General features: G+C 40.5%; 1 protein-coding gene across 12 annotated transcripts in view; it reads left to right on the plus strand.

Moving 5' to 3' along the window:
- The window catches only part of apbb2b (amyloid beta (A4) precursor protein-binding, family B, member 2b), a 342,228-nt gene extending 334,928 nt beyond the window's left edge, over positions 1–7,300 (plus strand). For all 12 annotated transcript variants that reach the window (XM_051928061.1, XM_051928058.1, XM_028801948.2 and 9 more), the window contains one exon: positions 3,925–7,300. In XM_051928061.1, the coding sequence (XP_051784021.1) occupies positions 3,925–4,095 (171 nt within the window). In that variant the 3' untranslated portion in view covers positions 4,096–7,300. The remainder of the gene's footprint in view (positions 1–3,924) is intronic.
- The last annotated feature ends 2,077 nt before the right edge of the window (positions 7,301–9,377 follow it).

The following is a 9,377-nucleotide window of genomic DNA, read 5'->3' on the forward strand; positions in this document are numbered from 1 at the left end:
AGATGCTTGTGTACATCTGCTGTATTAAATAATGATCAATGCAATGACTTTCTTTTAGTTCATAAACAATCGTTACAAAACTGATATGAGTACAAGATCATAGCTTTAAGCCAGCAGTGGAGGGATACAAGGATGTTGTAGTAATGTTAGAGCATTGCTCTATTATGGCGTATTTTTCCACCACCCCTGGATGTGTATAAAAAATATATTAATGTTTAGTCAATTTGAAGCCAAACTAAGATTATAATCAAGCAGAGGGCAAACAAAGTAGACAGAATGTCTGATGTGTGAAGCATGAGCACACTAAGAAAAACGCCAGAACTTTTGCAGATGCAGGACACAATATGTTGAGTACAGTATGCCATGTCTAACATGTATGTCAATTGTTGATGTCAGTGAGCACTTGCTGCTTCAGCCATTTTAAGCATTAATGTTGTTACTTGCAGTCAGGCTCTTTTTTCTGTATACAGGTGTGCAGGCTTTTGGTGAGAGAAGTGTCTTTTGTTCATTCTTTTAGTCTTTGTAAATAAAAATAGCTTTTGTGTCTAAAATCAAAGCAATGTTCTTTTACAGTTCTTTTTACTCCTATCTGAGCAGTGACAGTGTCACACTTCTGTACCTGTAAGCATCGAGGAATCCATTAGTACTTTTCATGTTGTTTTGGTACTTTTAGTTTTCTTTTATACAGTAATTTAAATCTACGCTTTCCTGTACTATTGAATTAATGTGACCACAATCAAAATGTCTGCATTATTATTTTTGCGTTTCATACTCTTTGATACTGCATCTAACACCCAGATCTTCTAGCATTTTTGTTAACTAACTATAAACTTTGATGTTTCCAAGTCATGTTGACCACTGTGTGTGATCTTCCATTTGCGGAAGTGCACTTTCTGCAAATCAACACCAATCTAAGCAACTGTAGTAAGTGTTTGAAAATGTGAGCCCAAAGAAACAATGTGCCAGTTAAGATATTGTGTATGAGAGCAAAAGTTGTAGCCTCATGGTTGGCCACTGAGTAACCATGGCCTTGTTAAAGGCGTTCACAGCTTGACAAACACAAAACCAAACAATCCACTAAAGCCAATTTCACATCACAAGACTTCTAGTCAATAGTTAGACTTGTTATCTGCTGATCTTGTCACCAGACCATGTCAGTTTACACAACTGAAAATCACTGAGCATGTCACATTTAGTGACTGTGTGATGACTTTCCAGCACATTTGTGCTTTTGCCTTCTTGTGACAGCCATTAACATGTTGCCTGTTGGAGCCAGCACTGTATGAAGGGTTACCAGGTATGCGAGTTCATGATATATCAGACAGATGAGCTTTTCTTCTGTTTGTGAGATCCAAAACACCCATGTTCCTTATTCTTCATCGCTACATTATATGCATTGTTCTTCTGGATGATCATCCAGTGGTTGCCAGCTCTCATGCAAACACAGCCCACCCCCTACAGCTAAAGACAGAATCAAACCTGTTTAATTTTGGTAGGGCAAGTCATATACTAGTTGGACTGAGTCTCTTTGTATGTCAGATTACGTGACTGTAAAGTGAAATGAAGGGCTGCAACTGAAAATTGTTGGAAAACATGTGTAATGTGATATGCCCTTAAGTTTCGCCAGAGGCCTCCAGGAGCTTTAAGGGAAAAAAAGGTAGTGAAAGTAAAGTAAGAATGAGGCTTAGCTCAGATGTAACCAGGCCTGGGACATCATGCAAAAGCAGTCATATGCTAGACAGGCTTCAAAAGGCAAAAGGTATTTCTTTAAATGAGTATGTTTTTTAAACCTTTGCTTGATTTTTACATTTCTGGAGTCTTTCTTTTTAGTCAGTAACAGCACCACTTTGTATGCTTTTCATACAGTACACAAAGGTCCATTCAGCCACACTGGCTAGCACTAATCAACTGCTCAGTCTCCTACATTTCATCTGCATATATTCATTTAGCTGATATTTAAGGCAAAGTAATTTGTGAATGACAGAAATTGTAATTGCTTCCATGTCTGTATATTTGTAGCACTGACAGTTTAAGTGACTTTCCTGAGGGCTTTAGTGAGTCAGAAATGGGAGTGGACAAACAACCTTGAAATGTATTGACCACTAGACCACACTGCTTACAGACTGTCTGTTATTGGTAAATATTTATAAAATGAACAAAATGGAGGAAAATTTGATGATAATTTTTAGAAAGCAAGGTAAACCCTGGGAAATGTTTCCACTTCATCGGCAGACAGTAGCCAGGTTTCCATCCAAGAAGTTTTTGCGAAAAAATATTTAGCGCTTCAAATTTGTTTACCGATATAGCTGATGGAAATGCTAATTAGCGATAAAATGTTGTACATTTCGACATAATATTTTTCCGTTTAACTTTAGCGCATAAATTCCATATTGATACTTCAGATGTCGCAAAAACTACATTGGAAACACTTTTTGTCGGAAAAAAGGGCTTTAACGCAAATAAATGTGTCACATATCACGTGCAATCAAAACGAGAATGGCGGAGCGGTTTGCATGGTCTGATGAAGAGAGTTTTTTTTTTGATTAAACGTCGTTATTTTGTATTAATTCAAATTTCAGTTTTAATTAAAAACCTTAAGGGAAGCAGGTTACAGTACTAATTCAGTTGTTATCGCTCTGAGAAGGGATGTTGAAAGGTAGGCTCACCTGTACAGATCCGATGCTGCAAACACAGCTGCATCATGGGCACTTCCAGGAGTGCCAACGCAAATGTCTCGTATCATGCACCTGTCATCAACAAGGGCCTGGAGAACAATAGATGGCCACCCTTTGCGATTAATGTAATCGCGGTAGCCTTCCGTCGGGGGAAGAATAGGCACATGCGTGCCATCCAGCGCACCGTAAATCTGTGGCACAAGATGCATCAAGGAATTGCGGTATGCAATTTCATTGGCCTCCGCTACAGTCGGAAGTCTGATATAACGCCCCATTAATTTTTCTTTAATAGCGGTGCACACAGCATATACACATCGATGGACGATAGTTTTACTAACCCCGAACGTTTGTCCAACTACTCTATACTCGGCGCAGGTTGCCAGCTTGTAAAGGGCGATGGCAATCCGCTTTTGGGTTGGAACTGGTGGTCGGTGGCAACTTGTGATGGGCGCAACATCAGGACTGATGAATCCACACAACATCTCAAACGTCGGCCGTGTCATTCTAAAAAGTTGCAGCCAGAGATTTTCTGTGAAGTGTCTCTCCACCACCTCCTCCCAGAAGGTCTTATTCCGTCGTCTCTCCCATACCCGTGGGTTTCGTCGCACTGGGGTACTTTCTTTGAGCTCTAGGGCTATCAGACATGCAACTGCTTCATTCTGCTGTCGTCTTCGGATATTATGTACAATTCCAATTATTTGTGAAACTGAAATAACAGTAAGCTGGCGAATTTCAAAAAACTGTCTGAATAATCTCTCCATTTCTTTGTTTCTTTGTTTAGTGGAGGGGGTGTAACGTGGAAAACAAAAGGTAGATAATTTGCGACATACACAAAATTATGTATGGAAACGGCTCAAGGGCAGATTTTTTTCGCGATACAACAAAACTTATGCGACAGTTTGTTTTGGGGGGGGGATGACATCATCACGCACACCATTTTATCGATAAAAAGCCAGTTGGATGGAAACAGGCTGGAGACAGCAAATTTCACACATTTTTTTTACGTATATTCTGTTTGTCGATAACAAAATGTCGCGAAAAACTGGATGGAAACTTAGCTAGTGTTTGCATCCTTTATTTTGAAGCCATCTAATACAGTCTGCTATACCAACTCATACAAGGAGGCCAGACATCCATCAGGTGGAAACAATTGTTTACCTTACTTAAATGTAATTACATTTGAACTGTATCTTACACAAATACAAAGATATATGAATGTTAATCTAACATTTCTTTTCTTCTTTTGCAGTTGCGGTACCAGAAGTGCTTAGTCGCCCGACCTCCTTCACAGAAAGCCCGATCTGCCGCTCCTCCTACGGACTCTGTGACAAGACGTGTCACAACTAGCGTTAAACGGGGAGTGTTGTCCCTCATTGACACTTTGAAACAAAAGAGGCCTGTAGCGGAACTTCCTCAGTAATCCACTGTTGCCTGGCTAAGAGAAGGAACCATTGAACTCCCATGTACAGTAGAAGTTTGTGAGGAATTCACGACTCAACGGTCACACAACAGTACTCGGCTTTCCTCTCACTCGTCGCCAGCTCTCTGTCTCCAGTGCTTTCTCTTGCTTAATGTACAACAAGCATGTTCTAACATTCTAATCATCAAATGTGACGCATGAACTCTTTTATTTCTTTTTTTTTTTTCTTTGAGTGTTGAAGAACACTGAAGATTAAGGCCCTCTTACTGTCCGTTTTTTAGCTGACTGTGGTCTGTGTGTTGATGCGCCTTCCAGATTACTGCAGTTTCAGAAAGATCAGACTGGTGCCTGCCTCACACAGTACTGTCCCAGGAGCTCTTTGCATATCAGTAAAAGTGTATTAATGCTTTTCACTTTTTACATCTTCAGAAATGTTGCACTTTTAGATTGCTTAAGCAATGAAGCTGCATTTTATTTGTGCTGTCAGTACACTTTGTTATGTATTCCTCCGGTATGAAGTGCTAAGTTAACTTCATGCACTGGGGTGGAAATCGTTTACTTAGTAGGCTGTCAACCATAAAAGCATTTCAGAGGAAAGATTAGTCAAGTATCAGCTTGACTGAAATTTGGAATACAGTAATCCCTCACTTATCGCGGGAGATAGGTTCCAAGGCCGACCGCGATAACTGAATTTCCGCGAAGTAGGGACACCATATTTATTTAATTATTTAACGTTTATTTGGACATTTTTAAACCCTCCCTGTATTGTTTACAACCCACCCTTTACTCTATTAATAACAGGGACAACTGCTAAGCAATATGAAATCGGTAGATAAGTTTACACTTACTGTATAGCGAAGTACACGTAGCTATATATGACGTGATGAATATGCTGCGCAGTAAAAATGATGACGATGAAAGTGATGATCCCCTGAATGCAGTATAAAGAGCACGTTAATATTGAATGAGTGAGATGAGATGAGACTTCCTGGTTAATGCAGCACTGCGTCGCTGAGCCAATCAGCAGCACACAGGAACTTAACTGCGTGCTCTGATTGGGTAGCTTCTCAGCCATCTGCCAATAGCATCTCTTGTATGAAATCAACTGGGCAAACCAACTGAGGAAGCAACTATCAGAAGTAAAAAGACTAATTGTCCGCAGAAACCCACGAAGAAGCGAAAAATCTGCATTATATATTTAGATATGCTTACATATAAAATCCGCGAAGTCGTGAATCCGCGAAAAGTGAACCGCGAAGTGGTGAGGGATTACTGTAATGCAACAGCCTTACACGTAATCCTTCTTGAAGTGCTTTGGGAAGGTGACCACAAATTCAGAGTGCCCTTAGAAGAAGGTTGAGGAAGAGTTGTGCAAACTTTTCATCGCTCCGAAAGTGGGAGCCTGTAATGTAGCTAAAGGCAGATTAAGCATCCTCTAGGTGAAAGATGGAGTAATGTGATGAAGTGGTCTTTTAAAAGTCGTTTATAGAAGAGTAGTCTTTATTTTTTTTTTGTAAAATGCCTCTAATATACAACACACAAGTAATTTTACTGTCCATTAATACTATGTCCACTGTCATTGTATAGACAATGCAATCTTTAAACTGGCTAACATGCTACCATTCTGACACACACACCACTTCCAGTCAGATCCACGTCTCCAGTTTGTGAAGTGGGCTCCAGTCCTCCAAAGCAGTGGCACACTTGAAAACAGCCACAGGAGCGTTACTGCCCTCAAGGACAAAAATTGACTGGCATGTAAGCCAAGTGCTGAGCAAACCTAATTGTAAATAATTTATATTAATAATGACAACAATTTGGAGTATAATCCATGCCAAACATTACTGTATGTACATTTGGTCACTTTCAGAAGCTGCTGTTTATTTTTTTGTTTCTTTTTCTTTTTTGAAGTGGGGAGCTCCATATGTTCTTGTTAAACATTTTACTCTTGTCATGGCCAAAGCATAACATTTTGATGTCTCTGTGATGAACTGAACAAAAAACGCAAATGAAGAATTTTTATTTTCTGTGCTTAGGCCAATTAGTTGTAGCGAGACTACAGTTACCCAAGCATTATCTATGCATTCTTTATATCTAGCAGCTCTCAAAGCAGACAGCCATGTCACTTTGCATTGCATGTCCCGTGAAAATTTTAAATTCTTAAGAGAAATATTTTTTATTTTATTTATTCTATTTTATATTGAAGTATAACAGGTTATTATTATTATTATTATGTTGACTCGTTATAATTACTGTGTGCTCTTTTCTCTATCTCAAAATGTATCTAGCACTATTTGCTCTGTATACTAATTGTATTAGTCAGGCTAAAATGCAGACTTAACACAGGAAACGACAAACTGTACATATCTGTCAAAGTGAGCCAAAGTGTTGCTGCAGAGAGCGCCTGCAGTGAACTGACTAGTATCCGTGACAAGCAGAGAGTAAATTCACTCTTTTCCGATTACAATAAAACACCTGCCGAATATCCCGGTGTACTTGACGCACCGTGTCAAAGCAGCTGAGTATTGCATTTGATCAACTACCAACTACAGCTTACCTTGTTCTGGGGAATGATAACGTTGTCCTTAAATTACTGTTGATGATCTTGTTAGTTATAAAAAATAAATAAATACGTACATAAATGCATGAAGGGATTGTAGTCATAAGAATGTATGTGCGTACGCTTGTGCGAGTGGGTGCGTGTTTGAAAGAGAGATAGTAGAATTCGTATGACTGTGCTCAAGGCTTTTTAATGGTAATTTTGGTTCTTTTATTGGGAGTGGGAGTGGGGCAGGGGTGGGGACGTTAAAGAAAATGTAAAAGTAAGCTCTTGGAATAATATATTTGAATTGGGACATTGAGAATTTATTTATGCTTTTAACATCACAGCATTCTTCTGTTTCCAAACGGATATAACTATCCCGAAATCGATTTGCAAGCAAACTGAGCTTCTATGAAAATTCAAACATTCCTATAGTCCTACTTCTTTTTCTAACAGCACATCCACAAGCTCTAGTACCAATACTTGACTAAAATACCTTGCAGTCTTCAAACCTGTGGTGACTCTCCATCTTACTTCTGCTGTGTTCTTGATTTAGTCCAATTCCTGCTCTCTTGAGTAGTATTGAAGTGCACCTGCTATACAGTAAACAAGTTGGTTTCTTCTGCTGTTCACTAATTTTACACCATATTAATGTAAGCTGTTGTGAGAATAAAACGCATATAAAAAATAATTCTATAGCACAAGCAGTATTTTATTTATTCTGGTATGTTGTTTTCTCTTCATTCTCAGAGTATGGAACCTCAAGTTCCGTTGGTAACTCTAATTTGACCTTGGATATATGCACGTGTGTGAATGTCCCCTGGTCCATGGTTGATGAGAGGCTGCTGCGACCTTTGACTCAATTGAAAGATGAGTTTGGTATTACTGAAGTTAGTTATGTTTTCACAGTCATGGCTAGCTCTTATTAGTCATTTTAAATGAAATGTGTCTCTCCAAACAAAGATTACAAAAGTCCATACATGGAGCAAAATCTTTAAAGCTTGCCAAATATGTCCACTTTGAAGAGCTCAATATTTCTAGTTTGCAAATGTTTCCCTCATCTTGAAATTGTGCTGATACTAAACACCTGCTTACCCAAAGAGTTTTCATAGTGATAAGTTAAATTGTTACGAATCTGTACCGTTATTGAAAAAAGTTGGGACGTACTTGTAGAATTCCCTTTTATTCTCTGAGAAGTCAAAGTTGCAAAATTATGTTGAAATTATTTATTCCTTCTGGCTATAGTTTTTTTTTCAAGCATATAAATACATTTTCACATATCCCAACAATATGTCCAACCGCAAAAGTGAAGGTCAGGTCAGGTTGGAGAGCATGCACTGGTACAGCATGGTGCCGCACCCACCACACAATGAGATAGCTCAGTATCCTGGTTGGCAACTCCCCAGGCAGACATGCAGTCCAGTCCCACCCTCCGGAAATGATCCTCTGTCTGCCGCAGCCAGGTGTTACATAGGCGTACCCTTGGCCTGGTCCAGCCAATCGGTACCTAAGGATTCCACAAAGAGACGCAGAACCAAAGGAGTCCATTCTTCGACTCAGGTCACTGGATAGCGTCCATGTCTCACAAACATATAGCAAGACAGAAAGCACCAGACTTGGACCTTCGTCCTTTTGTATAGATATCAGGAGCGCCACACACCCCTATCCAACAACCTCGTGACCACCCCCTCCCCGACCCCCCCCCCCCATACTCTCCCAATCTGTCTACTGCCAAGGTAAGTAAACCTCTTGACAAGGTCAACACTCTCGCCGCAAACAGACACACTGCTGATGGCTGTGCTCAAGACGTCATTAAAGACCTGGATGTTGGCCCAGACACACAAACTCCTCGCTCAGTCTCTCAAGCATCCCGATCAGAGCCTCCATTGACTCCATGAAGAGTCAAAAGTCAAGATCAGTGAATCTTTCTTCACCAACAAATGCTTCACAACTGCTGGACCCCACGACCTTGCCCAACACCCATTCCTTGCAAGTATTGAACAGAGTAGAAGCAAAAACACACTCCTGACGAACCCCAGAATCAACTGGGAAAAACGCAGAGGTTCTGCCTCCACTCTGCACAGCACTCACAGTCCCAGTGTACAGGCTGGCCATGATATCCCGCAACCTTGAGGGGATCCCGCAAAGTCTCAGGATGTCCCACAAGGCAACTCGATCAACTGAATCGAAAGTTTTTTCTACGAAAATTGACAAAGACTGCAAAGAAACTGCTGATATTTACGTTTGCTCTCCATGAGAACCCTCAGTGCCAGGATGCGGTTGATGGTAGACTTCTTCAGTGTAAAACCAGACTGCTCCGGTTGCTGGTAGGTGAGCAAGTGACCATGGATCCTATTAAGAACGATCCTAGCAAGGACCTTACCCTTAACCGAGAGCAGTGTTATCTCCATGTAGTTGTTGCAATCCAGACAATCACCCTTTCCTTTTCTGATAGGGACGACAAGTCTCATTTTCAGTTGGGATGGCGCCAGTCTCCCGAATGGAAGCAGAGATTGCTTGCAATGCCAGGAGGACAGCCTTAACACCAGCCTGGAGAAGTTCACCCTAGATACTATAGGTTCCTGCAGCCTTCTCTGCCCTCAGCTGGTTCACCACCTGTGCAATCTCAGTGAGATTGGTTGGTTCACAGCTAATTGAAGGATCAGCCTGAAGAACCATGGACCCAGAGATATCCAACGTCCTAGTCTGAGGATCAGCTTTGAACAGCTGTTTAAATTAG

Source organism: Erpetoichthys calabaricus, chromosome 5 (genome assembly GCF_900747795.2).
Source record: "Erpetoichthys calabaricus chromosome 5, fErpCal1.3, whole genome shotgun sequence".
Lineage (NCBI taxonomy): Eukaryota > Metazoa > Chordata > Cladistia > Polypteriformes > Polypteridae > Erpetoichthys > Erpetoichthys calabaricus.